This window comes from Haplochromis burtoni, unplaced genomic scaffold, assembly GCF_018398535.1.
Source record: "Haplochromis burtoni strain Fernald_Lab_line unplaced genomic scaffold, NCSU_Asbu1 Contig_84, whole genome shotgun sequence".
Taxonomy (NCBI): domain Eukaryota; kingdom Metazoa; phylum Chordata; class Actinopteri; order Cichliformes; family Cichlidae; genus Haplochromis; species Haplochromis burtoni.
Window position 1 is genome coordinate 1,897,459 of NW_024582445.1, and position 23,801 is coordinate 1,921,259.

Here is a 23,801-nt window from a genome sequence, read left to right on the forward strand (position 1 = left end):
TATATATTTTTTTTTTTTTTTTTTAATTTTTTCATCAAAATCACTAGTGAGAAACATTTATGTTTTTTCACAAAAGGTTTCTGTCTTTATCATACAATATACCATGCCCTGAGAAGAGTTACGTTGTGAAGTGCTCCTATGTAAAAATAACTGAGCAGAGATCAAATGAAAAGGACAACAAAATGCAGAAAAAAGCAGTTAAAATGATTCCTATGCATCAGTGACATGATCAAAATAATTGCCTAGTCAGTTTGGGGGGAAAAAACGTCATGCTATCACTTAATGTATCTTTATTATCTTTCCTGTGACCACTCAGAAATATGTAAACACAGACATCCATTTAAAAAGTGATATAAACCCACATATCATTTATACCATGGTTACAGAGTTCTTCAGGGACACCTGATGAAGCAGATATTCTGTCTTTAGTGGATGGCAAACACCTTGACTGGTTTTTATGTTTTGACTGAACAAATCAATCATGTTAGGAGTCAGTCATCTGCTGCAGCTGTGCTTCTTATGTAAATGGTTGCACTGAGTGTCATGGTGGTTTTACTTTTCAATACAAGCCTCTTCAAGTACTGTGAAGTCTATCACCCTTATACCGAGGCCTTTTTTCATATTTCGGAGCTGCGGCACTATAAGTGAAGGATGTATTATACTCCACAACTAGTAAATGTAGAGCCGCTTAAATCACCTAAATTATAATAGATGAATGAAGCAAATGTACCATCAAAGATAAAAGTTCACAGAAAGCCAGGTGATCAAGAAAAAGCAACTGCAGTGGTAAGGCACGACTCTGCAATTACTTTTGCTATAGGAAAAATGATGACAGGAAATAAACCAAGGAAAGGACACTGGCAAATGTTAGCAAGTGAATTTTTCCAAAGATTGACAGCTGCAAAAAGCCAACTGGGGAGTAAAGGAAGAGTTTCGACATGAACAAGCATGTGGTCACAGAAATAAGACATAAAGTGGCATGGTCTTAAATGCCATTGCACACATCAAAAATAGTCAGCAAGTTATTCTACAAAACACGAAGCCATCTATCACATTTCAAGTCATACTCCATATTTGCCATTTGTGACTTGAACATGGACAATAGCTTCCAGGAGCCAAAACAACGGATATGTCATTTCATGTATCTTGGTTGAGTGGGCTGAGTGACTGGAGGTCATGCCAGCTATCTGCTGAATCAAAACTCGCAATGTGGGAACACAGCAGTCCTGCTGTGTCTGTCCCCAGAGGCAGAGCAAGGGTCCGAGGGAGCTGAAAGCATAACCAGAGTAACAGAGCTGTCTGATGCATGGGATGCAATGTTTAGCTTAAGACGAATATGTAAAGTCTAATCTTTCGGTTCAGCAACCAAAGCATGCAACAGCCCATTAATGGGCCTGGGGTTAACCATAAGTCCTCTGAACAAATGATCTTTTCAGTATTACCATGCTATTTTTTTTCTGAACCATATCTTGTTATTTAATCAAACAACATAACTTCCACTTTAAAATGATGAAAAAGTCTGTTACAAGGAGGGTGAGATAGCAGCACTTGTAGCACAAAAACACCCCCTTTACACCAGTAGACTGGACTTCCTGCCTTAACTGGGACAATTTCAACATTTAATTGACATTTTACAATTTTTTTTATCTCAATTAGGCACAAGTACTTAGGGTTGAGTACAGAAAGTATTTGAAGATCATGGTTTAGGTTAAAATATACCCTTTTCTAATACTATCAGAAAATATACAACACCTCCAAATGCCTTAAAACAGGTGGCCCCCAAAGTTATCTACTTGCTCTTTTGCTGCAGTATTTTTACACCGATAAATGTTGCAGCAGGATCAGCTCAGAATCCATTCTCAAGTTAACACAGTTTTGATTGGCAGGATTACCAACAATTCTAGGTAGGCCTGGAAGAGATGGGGGACATAACACTGTGATGCAAGGTCAACAACTTCTTACTGAATGCCAGCAAAATCAATCAAACTGCTCTGCCTAAGATCATGGAGAAAGTAGTTTGTTCAGCCAAGTGGAGTGTACCATTGCATCTACACTCTTGACGCTACAGAGCCGCAACTAGTAGGATTATAAACCACAGCGACAGACTATCTGCTTCTACGCTCAAAGAAAAAGCTCTTTTCCTCAGGCCATCAGGATTGTGAACTATGCCCTGCACATGCTTCATACTAGACTTGGCCAAGGAATTACAGCTTGATTGCTGTTGCGTGGGCATAACTCTCAACTTTAAGGAATTCAAGTGTCACCTGAGGCTAATGCCAGAACATAAAAATAATTAATACAGTCTATGATTTGATGAGTTTCACACCTCGGGCAGTTCACCCACATAAGCCATATGAATCAATAACCCGGGTCAGAGTCCTTCGAGTTCTCAGTTCTGACTGCTTTAACTTTCAATCATGTCTACCAACTCAGTGATTATAAATGCCATGATGACTCTCTTCTTTTTCAATTGCCTTACTAAAAAAGACATTACACCAGGCCCATTTGCCATCGCTGGTGTTGGCAGAAAGGGACCAGTATCTGGAGCAAGCACTCCTTCACATAAACCTCTTCTGCGATTGGAGTGTAGTGCAACCTTGCATCAGTTAGAATAACAATGCTTTATTTTTACCGGCATCTGGATAGACTTTTCATTTTCCATTGATTATCTTTTGTAACTGAGAGATCAGGACTCTGAGACAATGCAGTCAAAGCCCTAAAGAACATTGTCGTATGTTAGCAACACATATGTCTTGGCTGGATGGCATTTTTTTGAACTTTTTCTTCTTTGACCAGCAATAAGAAATGTCAAGCTTCATATGGTGCATTCTCTCATATGATGATGAGCTTGCACCACACTGGACACTGAAGCCGAATGAGGAACAATTATGAAGCACCATGTAATCAAGGTGGTCCCTGACAAGCTGAGTAGAGTCTGATGAGCCAGTGTGTCACTCTGGATCTCCAGGGCTCCACAGCTAATCAGCCACCAAGGAGGGGCTCAAGGGGCACGATCACTCAAGCCCTCCATCACCACATTGGAAGGAAGGCAATCACCAGCTTATTTCCATGTTAGTTCCACCCCCACCCCAAACCTTCGACTCTCAAATCAAGGTGCACAGATGACCAGGGAAGTACTGGATGGAAGCAAAGGTGGCTGGAGGGTGCAATCAACGGTTAGGAAAAAAGACAAAAGAAACGAAAGACCAAGAAACTTTTGGTTCTGCGAGAGATTTTTTCAAGCCATTTAATATCTTTAAAAAATCATGAATGGATTGGAAACACGAAGGGAGCAGATTGAATGAGGCTCAATTGCTTTCCAACCAGCAGGCTTATAAGATCCTGATGATTGGGCTTGCAAATTGAAATGCAAGTCTTGTAATACAGTGTGCTAAGAAGACAGAAGGTGTACGGGTCAAAAAGGTGAGAGAAGGGAGTTCTCATTTTACTCTGGCAAGGAATTACCACAATGAGCATATGTTAAAGTTTTTGTCTGGTGAAAAAGAGAAGTGAAGCGATGAATGCGACTTATAAGCTTTATTTTACCCACCTTAAAAAGAACAAGATTTAAGTGGTAATTTTAATCTTTTCATAAGGACGAGAAGATGAGGGAAAGAAGAAGACAAGAAAGAGGACCAGAAAAGGGGAAAACTGGGGTCCCTTTAACTATGGTATGTGTAATTAAAACAAAAACTGGAGCCCTGTCGTACAGCTAGATGGGACTCGCACTTGTAAAATTCACCACACCACATAATTGGAGGTAATAGCTCCTCCTGTCCTGTTTCAAGATTAACAGTGGCTGGAGAGGCTTCCCTTCACTAATAGCCACCACTCAAAAAATCATTGGCGCACACACACACTCATCCTGTCGCCTCTGACTGTGCTTAGTTAGAATATTGATGAGGAACGTGATGTGATCTATCTGAGCTCAAGCTATGTTACAGACTAGTAGATAATATAAACCTGTGGATTGTGCTGCACCAGGTCCCGATAGAAAATAACACCCAATTTTCCATCTAATCTCAAATTGTCATATATGTCGGAATATGCACATTTGACAAGAAGGAACTAGCACATTTTAAATCGATTTATTTAATTTAAATGGACCTGACCACATTTAAAAGAATTGTCACTCTGGCAGACAATACGCTCCATATGTGAGCAGTGCAGACAGAGGCTGAGCAGGATATTAACTGAACATTAAATCTCTGATGCCAGCATGCAGCCAATTATTTTTTTAATGTGGTCAATCTTCTGAAAATTATTAGCAACAATATAGCTGAAAAAACATATTGGTGTAAATGGGAGAGGCAAATGTCTGCAATTGCAGTTTGGCTGTTTAAACAAAAATTATTTATATACGTATTTGTCAGGAATTAAAAGAAAAGGAAGGCAAGAGACATAAAAGCCTCATCATAGTTGCATATCTTTATTGCCATCATCATTCCCACTTCCCTACGGTTTGTGATATTAGAATAGACTTTACAAGACATTTGTAACATTGACATTTCTAAACAGTGTTACAGTTTAAATTTGTAAGCTTAGATTTGTAACCCTAGACATGTTATTAAAGTAAATTGTTCTTTTTTTCTTCTCCAAGTCCCAGTTTTTACATGTAGATGCCACGGCCCAAAATTACAAGCAACATTTAATTGAGGATTGATGCCATTTTTAGCAAACGCGTAGAGGCAAATGCAACATTTTACATAGTAAATAGAAATTGTAACTGTGCTTTAAAAACTGCTAATCTTATTCAGCGCTAATGTTTTTATGCCATTTCTGACTAAAATGGCAGGCAAGAAGGACATGCATTGTTTGCTTTAGCAGTGAAAATAATCAGACTAATACACTGCAGATGCCTCATTAAATTTGCATATGATTATTGCAGCATTACTTCAATTGATCCTTTTCATCAAACCAGATAATGCTTCCTGATTGCAGATTATTTTGGAGCAGGCAAATTCCATGGTATTATATTCAGTCTTGGTGAAAAGCAATTAGGAACATAGCTGGCAGTTTGTCTGATTTTATTCAGAAATTAGAAATCTTTCACTGAACTAATTCTGTTTTATTTCTCTATACGAGTCAAAACATAACTCTGACATTGAGGATTCAGATGGGATATTAAGCAGCATTTTCTTAAACACTGTAACCACTAAGCAGGAAAGTTTAGGGGGGCAAAAGCAGATGAAATTTCTTAAAGCAAAAGTGGAATGTCCTGTAGTTAGAAGATGCTGCAACATCAACATCAAAAAACATCAACAAACTTCTTAACCTGATATAAATAACACTGACTGCGGATGCAATGACAGTGCAACAGCAACACTGAAGAGAGGAAAACAATATTTGAGGCTAAAAACAGAAGCACTTGAAACTGAAAAACATGATTTAGGAACAATCAGAAGCCTAATTCTTCATTAACTCTCTGTGATAGAGAATTGATTTGAACAAAAAACCTGCTGCTTAATCACAAGCTATAATCTACACTAATCAATCTAGATCGCCAACTAAGTGGTTACTATGACAGCCATCTGTACTTCTCAAACCTCATCTAAAAGGGTATAAAAAAAACCCCTCAGGGACAGATAGTTGCTAGGGGTTTTTTTTTTTGGCTTTACATTAAAAGCTGCAATTCATACAAGCATCACTAATAGCTTTCCTAAAACGTCCTGCCAGCCTCAAAACACCCACAGTCTCTCATTCTCTTTCCTGTCAATGATAATCTCTGTCTCATTCCATATATCTGAGGTTGGTCACATGCAGACAAGCTGTCTTCAGATGAGTCACAGGGGAACATTTTTGCGGTTAACCACACTGTTCTCCGGGGGCGACCTGGACAGTAGATCGGCAGCCGGTAAAACACTTGCTGAGACGGAGGACAGACTATCCCAGATTGTCTCGCCTGCACGCAGTGCGAGTGCTGTGTGGAATCTTCTGGGTATTGGCTGTGTTAACTAAATCGACATTGGCTTCCAACCTCCTGGCTATCCATCAGTGGAGGGATGAGTAGAGGGGCTAGCGAGGTAACCCCTGAGTCTTATGCAGTTGTAGTGGTAGTCCTCGCATTTGTTATTGCTGGGATGAAAAGGAAAGGGGTGAAAACAGATGTGTGAGGCAGAGTGTGAAGGAAAGGATTTCTGCCCCCCCCCCCGAAGATATTTTTGGTGATAGCCATTCATTTGTAGTGTTTTTGGCCTGAAGAGGTTTGTCTTATCTGTTCCTTCAGTTTCTCTCTGGGGGGAAATAGAGGGTGAGTCTTCTCTAGCCTGCTCTCTCACAGTTGATTAGTAACTCCTGCTCTACCCCTACGCTCCAGGGACTCTATGCCAGCTCCCCTTATACATCCCCTTGTCATGCACACACTCACACTTCCTCTTTTTCTCTCACTCTCTCCCCCTCCTAAACATGTGCTCGTGCACTCACGTCTCCCTACAGTCATGGAACAGCAATTTGAGGGAACCACACAACCAAGACCTGACATTTGCAGTGCACCTATAACAATGAGAGCTTGATTAAAAGGGCAGAATGAAACAGTGTCACCCTCCATTCATTGTCCTTAGCCCAAGTCAAATAGGATTTAAACCTGTGCAATGTGGCTGATACCTCCACTGTCAAATTCTGATTGCTTTAAAGCTGCGGGAAGAAAAGGTCTTGTTATTGCAATACGTGTGCATAACTGTATGTAACTGAGGTGTCAGAGGTGACCAGGTTTTACACAGAGCGTCTGGGAACAGATAAGGATGACGCTCTTGGAGGAAGGGAAAGCAAAGCTAATACAGCTCTGGTGAAAGCCTTGGTGTTAAAAAGGCACAAGAATAAAGCTGCGTTTTATCTGGCTTGGGGCAGCACACAAAAGAAGCCAGCATTGCAATGTGGTGAGTTTTAAAATTGGGATCAAAAGGTTCAAGCTAATTAACCAGCTAAATAAGAGTCCCCTAGCTTCATCTATGTAGCCACCCTCATTCTTTTTCCCTTTCCTCCGCCTCCTGCAGTATTTTGTGTGCCTATGGCGTGTGCGTGGCTTGCAAACATATACAGTCTGTCTGGAACAGTGAAGACAAATTGCTCCCCGTGCTGAAATATAAAAAAAATAATCACCGAATTACCTCCAACAAGATCATTCTAATTAACTATGTTTTATTACCAGCATGACCCTGAAAGTGAAATGCCCTGTGATCAAGCTCTCTTCTCAAACAGTTTTGATGTTGTTATTCGACTTTTTCCAGCAGAGCCCCGAGGAGGGCTGAGATTGAAGAGTCAAATGGAAAGGACAAGGGCACATAATAAAGACAAATGGCTAGAGCATGAAATTTAATTCATTGCCTTGGTACAGAAACATTCACAAGGAAATAGCCAACATTGACATGCCATGAATTTCAAAACACTGTCAAGTCCAAAAAGCACACATCGTGCTACAGTGACATTGAGTCCCCGAGGAGCCCACAGGCGAAATCAGGCAAATTGAAGGAAAAAAATCAGTCAAGTTATTCTCTTTGATTGACACCTCGACACCGAGTTCAGTGATGAGTTTTTAAAAAGGTTTATCACCCAAATTAACAGGGGGGGGAACAGGGCAGCCCCTGAAGGTGAGTGCTTCAAAGTACCAGTTCAAGATCCCTACATTAGCTGATGAGAGCAGCAGAAACCTGACTTGTAATGATGCTCTTGTATCACTACGCCTCAGTCTAACCCCTGTGCCATGTAGGTGCAGCGTTGCGGGAAATGATCAGCTCGAGTGTGTAGTAAGAAGTACCATTAAATCCATGTAGCCAATGTGAAGTGCATGCCGACAGGGTTAATTAAGTTGCTGCTTTCAGCAATAAAGTGGTTAGATAGGTGTAAGTTTCAGCGTAACAGTTACGCAACGCACCTGCCAACACAACTGCCAAGCTGGTATGGATAGTAGAGTTTAGCAGTAAGCTAAGAAAGACACTGACATCAGAGGTTCCCGACTATTCTTAGGTACTACATATCGAGAAAAGCTACTATTCAACTACAACAAACCTGAGAAGCTGTGTAAAATTTATAAGAGATGTCATTTATTCCCTAATGGGAAATTATTCTGGGAAGTAGCCTGATATTATACACTAACAGGAATATTTATATGGTCTTCAAATAATCTTTATAATTCAGTGTAAGAATACAAGGTCACCGTTTGCTTGTTATACCCTTAAACTGTAGGCGAGTGGCACATCTTTTTCTTCCTTTTGCTTTTTTTTCTTCAAGTATAATTTACATTTTACAGTACATCATTCTAATATTTTAATCCAGAAATAATCCAGCGATAAATAAGAATCTTTTTTTTTATTTGTTAGCTTTTTGGTAATTCGGGTGCACTGACCCCTATGTTTTATCCATAAAAGATTACAAATGACAACCAGTGATTTTTAGCATCAAACTGCAAGTTAACATCAAACACACATATAACATTTAAGTGTTTGCGACACATTTTGAATAAAAATGAGGAAATTTATAGCCATAAGGAACTCGCCGGCTTATTTATTTCAATAGGCAGAAGCATATGCTTGCAGCAGACTTTTCACTGTGGAGCACCCACTTTGTAGTATGATATGAAAACACCATCTGGTGTGTGAGCAGCAGCTAGGCTAAGCTAGCTGGGGCTAGATAGGGCCCTGCTGTGTCACAGGATTATCTTACTGTTTGGTAGATCCACTCTATTAGCCCCTAGTGGCTTGGATTATTGGATGATCATTACTGTGTGTGACTGAACATAGGGCTAAGTACCTGCACTTCCTTTGCAGTTCACTCTTGTTAATGTGATCAGAATACACACTGTGAACACATTTCGTAGCATTATGCATTCGTTGCACCTTGTCTTTGACATAAAATCACACACACATACCATTTACCAAATATTCTCTGACTTGAACTCGTGCTGTATGTTTAATACATGATTACTGCCGTCAATGACTTCTCTTAAAAACGTGCTCTGCATTTCAGAAGAGAGAGATGATGGCACGCTTGGAGCACATGTTTGTTTGTGGAAGCATGTTTCCTTCTAAAGCAGTGAAACAGGATCACAGACGCGAAGAGAAGGCAGCACGTTCAGAAACGGGTACTCTGCTCAACAAAACGAACATCTGCCGTTTCTCATCAGCGAGATTGAAGCTAATGATGAGCCACGAGTGTGCTGACAGAGAGAATGGAATTGGATTGTGTACAAGAGCCCCAGTGAGACCAGACATATGTTTTAGAAAATGTTGTGGATAGAATATGGGTTTATATGGTGTGTGTCCGTGCGTTCGCGCACGTGTGTGTAAGCTAAGATACAGATGCCCGAGAGTGTAAGACACTGAAAATAGGCCTCTGCTATTTCTTTTGCAGTCCGTTTATCCATCCATGTTTATACAAGCGGATGAAGGGGTGTGTGTTACTGCAGGTAAAACAACCGCTGTATTCCTCCCATTTCAATCTCTGCTTTCACTAACAGATAATGGAATTACACATCAAAGACGCTACTCTCTGTATCCAATTCTTCTGTGACCTCTACAAGCCTTTGTTCATATTCACCACAACAACTCCCAGCCCCAAGTCTCCGCCAGCAGGCTACTTATTCCCTGCTTCCTCCCTCTCTCTGCGTCTAGGGAGGGATTAAATTTAGATGAAAATGAAATATTCATTCCCACTCAGCAACTGATGGCCATCTTAATTTGATACATATTTTGATGCAATATCTCCTTATTGTTCTTTTTCATTACCAAACACTTTTTAATTCTCTGCGACACTCCTTTGGGTAATTCTCGATACAACCCCTTCTTTTGGATTTGACTTTGTTAAAAGTAGAATTGCAAAGTGCCATTACGGTTTTCTGCGCTCTCTTGAAATATGTCTGAGTCATTTCAGATGAGACATTTACACAGACCCCAAGCGAAAAAGGATCTCAGGGAGCGTGCAAGAGGAGACTGCACACTCTATAGCTCGCTAGAAGAGTTAATCACATGAAAACTTCTCAGTCTCTCTCTGCTGCTGGTGCAGGGATAACGACAAGAAATTGAAGTGGCTCTGTGTTTGGAGAATTCAACCAAAAGTGGTGACCACAAACCCGATTTATCCCACTCAAGTTTCGGAGTGGTCACATTGCATACAGCTTCAAGTGCTGCGGAGCTTTAATGTCAGGGCTGTTTCCCAGACAATAATTAAATTTGGAGTCTTGCCTGCCCAAAGCATTTTAGGAAACCTAAGTGAAAAATGCATGTGACCAGGTGTTGTGGAGCCGAGGAAATGAAATCAACACGAAATCATGAAAGAGATTGATTAACTGACACTGATTAAGTGCTGTAAGTATTAGGTAGATAAAGTAATTGATTATTCAATAAATCCCTGTCAGGCAGTGAATAACCTCAGTGAGAGAAAAAAAGAGACAACAAATGATAAATTAGTTTCATCAATCCGCAGATGAAAGAGACAACGTATATTAATCTGTCATTACTGTATGCTTCACTGGTAGATATATTATAATTCAAGAACGCTATGAATATATTTTCATCTGAACACATTTTCAAATCTGGCGATCCCTGTCTTGGGAAGAAAGCAGTGTGTGTAGAGCATTAGCAAATTGCAGACAGAATGCCGCGCACTCGGGCTACAGAATAAGGCATAAAGAGCTGCTACCATATCCAATAAAATCATTTGTATACCATCTTTTTCCATGTTGGCAAACATGCAAATTATCTAAGGACGCACACTATCTTTGGAGAGAGGCGGAAAAAAATACTGCACTCGCATCCTTGAGCACTTTTGTCTTTATTATAAAAACATTGCATCATCAACTGAAATGGTCCCTAGATGAGATGAGAGATTGCAAAACACGTCAGAAAGAGAAAAAGAATTATGAAAAGCAAGCAGAGGGAGACTAAAGAGGAGCACAGCATGTAAGAGGACAAATACAGGAGGAGTAGTCTTTTATTCCCTCCAACAAATAGAAGCTGCTGAATGAGACGGAGCGACCATCTGGCCTCAACTTAGAGCAATGCACTGTAAAAGCACTAAAATCAATGGCAACAACTCTACCTTGGATGCCCACCATTACCCAGATGGTGTACTTGGAGAACTGCAGGCCACCTAACCAAGAGCAGACACAGCACAGACAGAGAGTATCATGCTCAAATACCACCGCCCACCTCGATGAATTTCACTGGTTCGCTTATGTTGGTAACCAGTGTTGAGGAGCAACATTAGCTACCCTGCACTGACTATAAGAGAGCCCTCTGTTGGTTTTAGCGGAGTGGCTGTGACACAGAGTGCGTGCACAGACTTCCAAACCAAGTATCAAATTGCAAAAAAAGAGAGGAAAAAACAGGGAAAACAGGTCTGCTGCACATCAGCTCTAAAAAAGCGCTCATTCCTAAATAAATTGTTCTGTACAATACCCAACATTCTGTCCCCGAGAACAATGCGGTATGTTTACAATAATACACACAGGCTGCATACACTCCAGCTACTATGATGAATAAAATTACACAATGTAAATATGGTGAGATATATTTTCTTTTCTTTAACTTTCAAATATTTGTCTGTAAGGTAAACAAATTACATGAATACACACATAGCTATCATGCATACAAATTCAGTTTTAAAAGATCCTATAGAGAGATGAGCCTTTCGATTTTTTTCTTCCCCTATTTTTGGCATTTGGGTAAATTCTCAATTTCCTGTATGTCTCTACTCTTATGAAACATAAAAAAAACATGCAACTAAACTGATCCTGCACTGGAAGCTATGATAGATTCTATAAAAAGCGATAGTAGGACTGTAGCACATTTCAGGGTAAATTTGTCAGCACTTTGACATTTTTAAAAATAAAAGGCTGTCAAGTCTATTTCGGGTCTTCAATTGAGCTGCTGTCAAGATAAAAATAAAGAAATAGATAAAGAAATAAGAGGGAAAAATGCCCTTTAACCAAAAAATTTCAGGTTAGAGCAGAAGAAAGCGAGCCTGAGGATTTATGCAGTTTCTAATACATCACCAAAGTCCATAAAGTGTGATGTCAGGAGTCATGGCTCCTCACAACACTGTAGTCAATCACAGGTACACAGGCCTGCCCGATATCTTCATATTATGTTCAGCAGTAAACATTATTCCACACATCTTGAGTGTATGCATAGTGTTTCTTTGGCTTTAATTCAAAAAGCACATTAAATATGCAGAAGGTCAACAGCGTTCACTCAAGGTTATTGTGCAATAAACTGCTGCTATACATCTTCATGTTGGAGTCTGATAACTTTATTTTAAATGTAGCTTTTCAGGGACCACCCACAGTGCTCGCCAGGAATTATGAATTACAAAATCACTGTGGGATGTTGATGATTTGTAGATATGTCATAGAAAGAGACAACTGGTTTATTAAGGCAATTCACCCGCTGCTACTGTGTAACACATGGGCTATCCCTGTTTGTAATATTATTCCACTTTCGCCCATCATTTACAGCTGGAAGATGCTCTCACTCCCTGTACTCAGGCTGTTGTAATGGTATGTTAATGTGGACCAGTGCCATTTTGAGTAATTGTCCTGCACTGCACTCTGCCAAATGTCAAAAACGATTTGCCTTGTGACAAAAAAACGTATTGATCTTCATTCTGTTTCTGTCTCTTGGCCGCGCAAAACGTTTCAGCGCATTGCCAGCTCCGGATGACAATTCGCACATTGTTCCACTGTGAGTGATGAGAAAAAGACAAAGCCACCACACACCTGGCTTCATTTTTTTAGGGTCCGTCGGTGTAGATAAATGAAGTAACCAAGATTTACCTGAAAATGCTACTGTTTATATATAGTAAGCGTGTTACTCTGTGATTTAACTGATATTGTGGGAACATCCTTGTCCCCTTAATATATTATATAAGACGATATTAAACTTTTGGATGGAGCTTGTTTTTTTCTGATTTATAACTGTGTTCTTTAATTTGACAGACTGTCTTTAAAAACTTACTTCCAGAAGGCATGGCAATGAGCCTTATTTAGCTGGTGACTCAACATGCTGGCTGTAGCAAATGTAACAGACAAAGCAGGGTGCATAGAGGTCACACTAACCCACAATATTTCATTGCATGGTTTCCGAGTGTTTCTCGATATTACTGGCAGCGTGCGCTTTAATGCACTTCTCTCTTGTTGCTTACCATTTGCACGTCGTTTAAGTAAATCGAATATTTACATCCGACCCGGCTGTGGAGAGCGGTAAATGAAAGCGACTGTTTATTTACTACAAAAACTATTTGCTGTCGCGGAGAAAGCGGAACGCTGAAATGCACTGAATAGGCATCAACTTTCAGGGTTAGAGTACAAACGTGTGTGTGCAAATGTAACCGTGGACAACTTACCTATTCGAATAACATGAGGCATCCCGTAAGAGTACTGAATCCAAAAGAGACATGCAATCAGCGATGTCCAGTAATCCCTAATCGCACTCCGGGGGAACAGCCAAGTATTTCGCATGGTTGTAAAGTCGCGGGATCCACTTTTTTAAAATTCCAAAGACGAGTCAAAATTGCTCATCAAAACTGAATTCGACGGAGCATATATGGATTTTGGAGTCTGCGACAAATCAGCGCTCATTGTACTTGGTGCAACATTCTCCCGGGGTTTCTTTTTTTCTGTTTCTCACAAGTCTAAAAGCGACCCGATCAGGATGAAGCCGCCAGTCCCTCACAGGCAGATCAGCGAAACACCTGCGAACGCAGGCTGCAACAATTAGCCTGCAGGAGTCTCTTTATCCCCTCCTACCGACGATGCTATCTGTCTGCTGGCAAGTACCACGGCAACAGCCGAGCCGGACTCCAACACCTCTGTTGAAGAGGAGAACTGCGCCTGCGGAACTTTGGGTCGTCTCGGACGATTCTGCCGTCCGAAAGCCAAACAGAGAAAAAGCGCAGAGGATTTTCAATACACTTAAGTGGCACGAAATAAAATGCTTGTTGGAGTTTAGTCACTCCAGTCTTTCATTCCATTAACGCTAACAGTTCAGAACACAGTGGAGGAAAGCAGCTCCGTGACGCTCCGCTCCAGTTGCGCACGGTGATTGCACAGGGCTGGTTATCGAAGAACGTCCAATCTGCTCAAAGGGACCCCCGTTAAACAGTGTTGATTTTACAAATCTTCCAGTTTGTGCTGGATGGAAAGGTAGTGCTGAAAGCTGTGCATCAGCGTGCGTCTGACGAGCCTCCTTCCACGGTGCCACTAGAGGCACGCGTCCTTACGCATAGTTATCAACTATGTCCAAGAAGTGTTTTATGGAGGTGAGAGGGATCCGAATGATCACTTGATTCACTGCTTGTTCCAAATGCTGTGTACACGTACATTATGGTATTCTTAATATCTTCTCATTTTTATTATACAGTATTTTTGGGTTTGTCTTATTGCGAGCTGTTGTTGTTGGAGCTTCTTGTCTTTTTTCAGACACTTAGATAGAAATTGGATAGAAATTGCAATATACTTCTTTGCCCCAAGTAAAAAGAAGAAAAAACATCCAGCTGCCTAGAGCACTGTGAATAGGATAAATTATTAGCATGAAAGAAATAAGTGCCAAGTGAGGATTGGACCACTCACAAAGCAGGTTTCTTTTTTATCGTTGTTATTGGAGACGTTCTGTCAGTGTCCGTGAGTGCATTAATCCCCCAACTGTTTGACGCCTGCCTGCCATTAAAAGAAGAAGAAGAAAAAACCCAAACAGACCCGTCAACCATAAACTGCAGGTCACATGCATATACATAAGCAGAGTGCTTATTATGTCTCATTCTCCACAGCCTGGACAGCCTAGATGTATGGAATTTGCTGCTTAAATTACACATTTTACTTGTTGAGTTATGCCTTACTGAAACAGGCAACTTAACCTTATAAGTTAAGTTTTAGAAGATTAAAGCTAAAGCTCTCCAGGATTAAAATAAAACTGTTTAAATTAAACATGCTTTTAGTTGATTAATCATATTTAAATATATGTTTTACTTTAAAATGAATAGCTACATGGATAGATGTGTCGTTTCCTAGAAACGTTTACTAGGATCTGACATCAAGGGAATCAAATTATATTTTTAAGCTTGATTTCTGACAAGTCAATACTGGAAAAAAAATATGAATTGATATTTTGTTTTAACATTAATGATTTGCAACTATTAAGCATGTTTTTAAAAATGCACCGCTACTCTTTTATGCTTAATGAAAGCTGTTGATGAGATAGTGCTGTGGCTCATTGGTTTTATTTTTCTGCTTGGAATGGGGGAGAGGAATAAACTGTGCATTACGGGGCATGCAAGCAAGAACAAGCCAAACTGACTGCCACTGCATATTCATGTCTCACAGAGCAGATTTATCGCCTCTTGGCACAATGTAAGGACTATCAACGTGAGTTATGTGGCCCGGCTCTCGCATTATCGAGATTCATTGACTTGCTGCTCTTTCAAATACAAAATGTACACAGCTCTAGCAAACAAGACATTCTGGGTCTGTGGGTGCCCTCTATAGAGAGATGGCAGTCTGTGCTCTCAATCACTTCGGCTGATTCAGGCCCGAGAGCAGGGGAGATCCCCATTGTGACAAATAGTCAATTTAAAATATAAAATGTATATTTCAGTCAGTTTTCCACACTTTCAGAAGTTGTGGCAGCCAGATATCAGTTGTGTCTGTTTCTTACTGCAGCTGGCAGTAAATCTTCATACCACCATCAGTTTTGTCTCCCTGTCATTGTAAGAAGTGCCATAGGTTACAATATTCCTCCCATATTAAAAGTGCTAGGAATACACTTTATTAACACAAAGGGAGTGAACAGAAATGCTCCAAATTTGTCATACACAGCCATGTTTTTCATTTTATATTGAACTTTTTAATCCAGGGTGGAGGAAGAGGCAAATCTGCTATTTATGTAAAAGTGTTGATGTAAAAATACACCATAACAAGTCAAAAATTCAAAATCCTACATCAGTAAATTAAAGTACACAAGCATTCAAATAAAAATATACTTCAAGTATTCGGTTTTAGAGTAGAACAGAATCACATGTAAAAACTGTAGACTTGTTGAAAGCTTAACCTCCGGGTGGACTAGCAACTCTTTTTTTCTCAGATACGTAAAACTGGTGAAAGTACCACACTCACATAGATGTCCTTGATGAAGTTAAATTTATAAAGGCAAAATATTTTCATCTACATTTAAAATCCACTTAAACACATGTAAAAACAGGTCCGGCAATTTTTAACTTTTATGTCAGTCATCACAGCAGGAGAGCATTCATCAAAATACAGTTCAAAAAGCAATTGCACACACTTGGAAACATTTGTATGTTTGAACAGACTTCATGCTGAAATTTTTAAAAAGTGGCATTTTGTTAAGGAGTGAAATGTATAGTAACAACCACCACTGAAATAACTTCACTCTCAGAGTAAATTAATAGTAGTTTAAATTGATGCTTTTTAAGCAAGTCGTACATCCATATATGGCAACACAGTGGGTCATTTTTATTTTCTTTAAGAAATGATTGCTGTTGCATTTACAACCTGCCAACGATCAATTCCTCGTCTGGCAAGTTGGTCATAACTAATGGCTCCAAGCATCAAGTCTCTATTGTAAAGCTGGAGACATTGACAGGAGGTGCACTTATGTTACTGGATTGATCAGCACACATTTTGTTTATTTTTGTGAAGATTTTCAGAGAGAAGAAAGGACGGTCAATTTACACGACTCTGTTATTGGCTAGAAAAGATGTGCAATCCAAGATGTGAGATTGTTCATAATTATTTGGAGAAATTGCGGCTGCTTTGATTGAGCCTTAACAATGAGTCATGTGTAGCTTTTTCATGATTGATTTTGCTTTTCTCCTTAGAAAAAAAACCCTATAAAGAACTCTGCCACCAGACTGAACATAATACTGAAGATCGAACATCTCCCCTCAGCAATGGTCAATTGGAACTCATCGCTAAGTTTAATGTGGTTATAAATTAGCTGCCTTTTGAAGTCTTTTTGATGGGATTTGCTTTTTTTGAAGGAGAAGCTTTGGCTTTGTTGAAAGAAAAGATAATTGTTTCACCAAAAGTCCACAAAGTCAACTTTTCAAACTATGAGGGAGTGGTATTGATCTTGTGAAGAAAAGATAGTGACAAATCAAAAAGGGTTTTGAAGACACAGAAGCATGTTTGGGAATGAATATTCTGTACTTGGGCTTTCAGTGGAAGTGGAAGAAAGTACACCTGTGAGCGCAATTTCACATTTTTGTATTATGAAGTGTCTACATAGACTCTAAAATAAATAAAAATTAACCTTTTTAATGAAAACCAGAGCTCAGAAAAGATCCATGAAATAGGGTGGAATGTCAACTGACTGTTGATTGCACATACTGCTCCCGTGGTTTGTGGCAAGCCCATCATATCAGGTCAACAATGCCCATGCAGCTTTTGTGGGGAGACAGACCACTGTAAGTCCGTTTCCCATGTTCAACCATACTAGAACAATAGAGCTGCTTTGCTGACAGATTTAACTCTTGTTAGGGTCTCACACTCTTACAATTCAAGGTGAGGTGCCATGTGAAGACAAGGTTATGAGGAATTGGCCCAATTCGTGCGTTGATTGCAACATTTACTGGGGCTTTAGAGTACTCTGGCTTCGAGTTACGGACTGCTCAAGACGTATGTGCTGCTGCTGACGTATGTGGTGGTGGTGTGTTGGGGAGAAGGGAGACAATCACAACCCTGATCAGTCATCCAGACAGTCTGTGAGATGGGAAATGACTGCTAGCGGGGTTCAGCCACTGGTTATAGATGAGAAAGGCACAGGGTAATAATAGATTCCTGACCAACCTGATTTATCAATTGAATTATTAGTGTTATCATCCTTACTGTCCCCATCATCTATCTTCAATAAATACTGAATGCCAGCTTACGATTGTGAAGCAGTATGAATGTGTAAAAGAAAAAAGAAAAACAAATACCACAGTTTCATGACCTTTAAATCGACACCTCTACATTTGAAGCTTAGGCTCAGTAAAAGCATGATGAATGTTGTGGCTACAAAGATGACTAGAATTTTCTGCTGCACAGTTACATACATTGACGCTTTTAATCTACAAAATGGGACAAGAAATTTCCCAACTCCTCACGGGGAGGGCAAAAAAACATTACCTGATATAAATTCAAGGTAGCATAAGTCAGATTTATGCATCTATGGAAAGCCTCCAGTCCTCCTGCTCAAAGCCTGATTCTGACCCACTTGGGGGAACACATATATTTCACCATGAATCTCAAGCTTGCACATAGAGCAAAGATCAGCTTCCCTGCCAAACTGTCCCATTCTGCATGTTGATACAAGCTTGTTGTGATGAAAGCTGAATCTCTTGCTACAAAGCCAAACAGTTTTCAGTGGAAGAGGCTGCACTGTCCATGACCAAGGGTTGTGCATGAAGTGAGGAAAATAGCCAGGAGCGTAGTATTTCTTTTTTCTTCCAACATTCGTAGCCATGAATTCGTCCACCAGGGCCAGACTACCAGCACAGTTCTACTGTAACCTCCTGGGTTTTGTGGCCAACCTAACACAATCTTTTCTCACCACATGCCTTAATTTCAATTTTTTTCTTCTGAATACTTCTTTCCCTTTTCCCCAAACAAAATTTAAGGTGCAGATGCCGTTTTGACACAGGGGAGGAGACGCAGCATGCATACACATGAAGCAAGAGCCTGGGATGGTGGCCAAATTTAAATCAGAGAATGTTTTGCTCAGTGTGAGCAGAGTCACTCTATTTTTAGGGTTGCAGAATGGCATTATTCATCCAGCTGGACATTTGTGTATGTATGTGTATGTCTTAATTACTCCATGAATTCTTAAGTTATTGCCCAAAATGTGTTGTATAAGGTTGACCTTGACCTTTGACCACGATATTAGTTCACATTTGAATTCAAGTAAATGTTTGTGTTAAGTGTGAAGAAATTCTCTTAAGGTATCTGAGAGACATGATATTGACGAGGATGGGATAAACATATAAAAAAGACCACACCGCTTAAAGCCTGTGGGCAGAGTTGTCGCCAGGATAGAGCCTAAAAACTGGTCTACAAACAATAACAAAACCCAGAGTGATTTAGTTTTCATGTGAATGGTCCTTGATATTCAAGGAGACCTTTAAGGTCAAGATAGCAAACTGGAGAGTTACAATCACACTTGACAACTTCTCTTAGAAAACCTATAGAGTGCAATCAAGGAGAGATTAATTTTCTCGTAAAACTCTCTGTGATTACACTTGACCCTATGTACACTGTATGCATCACCAATTCTGGGCCTACACTCCGGCTGTCATCAGAATGCTGTCAGCATCAGGGTGTTGCATTTTATTATGCTGAGTTTGTTTTATTTGTATGGTCAGTGCCATGCTGTGGATGTAATGGTTTTTGAGTTTTTAGTGTTTCATCTGACACCGTGTAGCTGTTAAACACAGTATATTCTTAGAAGCTATGGGGTAAACATTTACATTTGTGCAGATTTATATAAATCATTTTTGAAAAATGTAGGGTTGCTGTGTAAAATGAAATATATATGTAAATAAAAACATAATACAATGTTAAGTCGTATATCACAAGAAAACAATTTTTCAGAAGTCATCAGGTGGATTCTGATGTACTGAATCTAATTAATTCACCTAAATAGCTGACTGGCTACCATTTACAAAATACTTCAGTTTTTAAATGTTAAAACTATGTAAAATAGTTAGATGAGATTTAATCAGAAATTGTAAGATACTGTCCTCCCATCTGTTTGAGGTTGCCCCTATATTTCACCTTTCATCAATATGTAACAATTTAAAAATTAAAACAAATGATCCAAATTAAAAACAACAACAACAACAACAACACCTGAATAAACTTTACAAACCTATAAATGTACTTTCCTGTTACCAGCATGTATGTAATCCAAGGTTAGAGTTAAGGTCAAAAGGTCATGCAGAAATTTAAAAACTGATTGTTGCTTTGTGTACCTGATATCTCCTGCTGCTGGAAACACATTTTCTGCATGTTCATTTAACATTTTGTAGAAAAAAAGCGTGAAATGGACACTGTGGACCGCTGTGTCTATTAAATGTTTTGCCATGATACCAGGTTAGCGTGCTATGCAAATCAATATTCAGAAAGACCAAATTTTCTCTCAGCCTGAAGTCATTTATACACGTAGGGTGCATCATTTGCACATCTGTGAAGGCACCATAAAATCTGAACAAAATAATACAGTTTTCAGACTTACAAATATTTTAAAAATGAAGCCTGAAATCTTGTTTCTTTTTAAAAACTACAGAAATTAGTCCCCAAATGTTTTTGATTTTTCCAGATGTTCAGGTTTACTCATGTTTTTACACGTTATTTATTTTTAACTTTACTGAACTGTATTATAATTTCCCATCCAGTGGAGCACTGGAGCTTGAAGCAGTCAACACCACAAGCAACAATCAAATCCTTGGTAGACTTACACCGCTAGAGCTCATGTTCCTGAGATACTGCTGACACTGTGTAGAGAGGATTATCCAAATCCTATTTTCTTCCTACTTTTCAGTATCCAAAAAGTCCCAACTGTTCTGTGTGAAAACTACTGTTAGCTATATAAAAGAAAAATATAGAGGGTTCAGAACAGTAGTTCATCAGGTTTTATAGGGCACTCTCAAAACATTTTGCAAGTATTACCACTAAGGGTCAAATAAAAGTGCCAAACGTTAGAACCTGCAGTTTACAACACTGTAGAAGATGTTATATGGAGTCAAGTAATATTCAAAGTCGGCTCCCAAGCCTAGAAAGTCTGCTGTTCATCTCAGGAAATGAGGCAATGCTGCACCTTCCTTACAAAGGCTACGTTCACACTGCAGGTGTTAATGCTCAATTCCAATTTTTGGCCAGGAAGTGTTCGCGATGTCTTCTTGGGCGCTTCTCCGGCGCTGATAATTGGCGTCTGTCTTGTATCAGTGACGTAAAAGACGGATTTAATGTGACATGACCATTCAAACAGCAGTCGCTTTCTAAAATACGAAAGTGACCCAGATCGGATTTGAAAATATCGGATTTGGGCCATTCACACTGTCATACCATGATCGGATATGGGTCGCATAGGGTCAAAAAATCGGATTTGATGCGCTTTCGCCTGCAGTGTGAACGTAGCCATAGAGATTTGCAGAGATGTGGGTAAAATAGGGTGAAATGTCACAGATGATCTAGGAAAAAATAATAATTAATAAAAACATAACAGGAAAATGTCTGGTGATAGAAGCAGTCAAAAAATGCATGGATGATTAAAGCTAATGATTATTTCTCTGTTAGTCAACAGTGCAGGTACCTACAAGAGATCATAACCGTTTATCTCGATAAAAGAATCAAGTGATGTATTGACTATCAAAAACTGCTTTTTTTTTCTTAAGTTGAAGTTTCTTTACTTGTCAGATCAATTCAATTGGCAACATTGTCACTCTAAAGTGATAGTGAACAAGAGTGAATACTTTTTGGATAATGGAAAAAGATGAATGCTCACTAACGCTGATTTTCGTCTTGAGAGGTGGACTTGAATCTGTGCAAACTGCAATGCATCAGGCGTTTAAGTTTAGAATGTGCATATAAACATATGGCTAATTATTGGTGTTTTAGTTCAGAGTTACAGAAAGGTCATCTACAAAGCACCCTTAAAGCGTGTTTACTTGCTCCAGAGTGTGCTTCAAAGAGATGCAGTGTGAGAGCTTGGTATCGTGGCGTGCGTTGCAAGTGCTCCAGCATCCAGTACCCACAAGGCTTTGTTTGGGAGGTTATCTTTACTCTCTACTCAGTTCACTCGAGTAGCCCATCTATCAGCGACGGAAAGAGAGCAGTGGTGACAGCCACCGTACGATTAGACGCTATGTCTGCTAATATTGCACAGGCAGCTGAACAGGGCCAGCCTTTGTTGTTGTTTACACAGCATTTGCCCATCATTAGTCTTGGCAAAGCTTGCTGCCTACTCCTTTTATATTAATTAAAATGAATATACAGTAAAGACTGCACGTGTGGCTCCCAGCCAGTATTTTGAAGTAAGACTCAATTAACCTCAATGACCCTGTCTAACACAAACAATGAGACATTAATTATATGCAGCATCCAACCCAGACAAGCTTAGTGGTTTCAAAACTACATTATAAACGCTTGAAAATGCAATTCCACCTTGTTTTTGTTTGCGTCTGCCAAATCAATGGCCCGTTAAAAAAATCTGCAACAACATGAAATGGCTATCATGAAAGTACAAGTGTTTGCTGGGCATGTAAGCTTTTATTGATTTAGCTTTAATGTTAGGCATGATGAGGTGACAGCTGTAAGCTTGTCATGAATCAAGAGTACAATGGGCTTACTCGCCACGTACTTTTGAATGTCTAGAGTGGCTATGAGGGTCGCTGAATGTGATGTAAAGGTAATCATATTACAATATGATAATGGATAATACTGGTCAAGTTAACAGACACTGCACAAGGGTCAGACAGGATAGCAGCTTAAACAGTCCATTCATTCACATGTGTGTATGTGTGATGCATGTTGTGTAAACCCATAGATCCTAATCTGACACGTGCACGCACGCGTTCACACAACCTGTGAAAGAAAGTGTCTCACCAATTTGAAACATGCTTAAATTTGTACACAATATAGAAATTTGCAGACTTTCATGTTATCACATTGGCAGTTATGAGTAATTGCACCCTGCAGCAGTCCCTTCCCCTGGACAACTTTTAATTATGTTACAAAGTGCACATGCTCTCCTGCATTAATATCACTGCTGGAGTCTTGCACAATTACATTCACTGGTGTTGTACAAGTCTAACTTCTCTAAATCGTGAAAACATGTTTATTAATCTTATAAGATAAACTCACGCCATGTTATTTGTTGATGTGAGTCAGGGATAATCCTTTGTGTTGTGTTTGATAAGCAATTTCAAAATCATGTGCAGCAAAGCCGTGGAATGCTTACAGAAGCTGAAAGGCAGCAGGGGAGCTGAAGTCTCTCCTTTGAAGCAAGAGAATAACAGAGATAGATTGCTGACAACGTGAATGAATCAACTCACTGTAACATATTCTTCGGGCACCGTGGATCATTTATGTCTTGTATGGCCTATGTCTGGAACATCTCTCCCCGTGGAGATGAATGTGTGTGTGTGTGCTGTCCATCATTGCAGGAGCATATAAGTGTGAAGTGAAGCACATACCAACCAGCAGCATGTCACTCACAGTTTCATGTTGGGCAAGTCCCGCTTGTCACACTTGAGTCAAGGAACATGCCGAGGTGTGATTGCTTCACAACCAGCTTCGACTGACAAATCAAGAGCTAAAATATATATCTTTATCTTTTTTTTAGGAATTAGAAAGCAAAATCTCACTTCTTCACTCTCTTTGTGTGTATATATATTCAAAATTTGAAATAAATATCAGCATTTAATCGTTTTTATAATGCAGCTCACATTGTGAAGCCGTGTAGCCGGCGGACTGCTTCCAATTAAAAATGTTACAAGAGGAGCTTGATTAGTTTGATATTTTATCAGATAGGGTGTAAAGAAAGGAAAGAACTAGCTCACAAATATGCTATTTTTACACCTTATTAATATTTCATATGATTTTCAACCAATTTTCTAGTGAGAATTAAAAAGACCTTTGGACTGCATCTGATGAGATAAGATGAAGATGGAACCATAAAGGTGTAATGAGATGCCAATATTAACTTTAAAAATCTTACATTCTGTTTTACATTTGCTATCAAGGTGTTTTTTCACAGAAAATCTTTTAGATATTTAAAAGTTGATGATTATAAAGTGTGCTCTTGTTCAGATATAAA

General features: G+C 39.5%; 1 protein-coding gene across 1 annotated transcript in view; it reads right to left on the bottom strand.

Moving 5' to 3' along the window:
• The window catches only part of LOC102305675 (glutamate receptor ionotropic, kainate 3), a 95,395-nt gene extending 80,923 nt beyond the window's left edge, over nt 1-14,472 (bottom strand). The window contains exon 1 of the mRNA XM_014334606.2: nt 13,336-14,472. Coding sequence (XP_014190092.1) covers nt 13,336-13,450 — 115 coding nt within the window. The 5' untranslated portion in view covers nt 13,451-14,472. The remainder of the gene's footprint in view (nt 1-13,335) is intronic.
• Between the last annotated feature and the right edge of the window lie 9,329 nt (nt 14,473-23,801).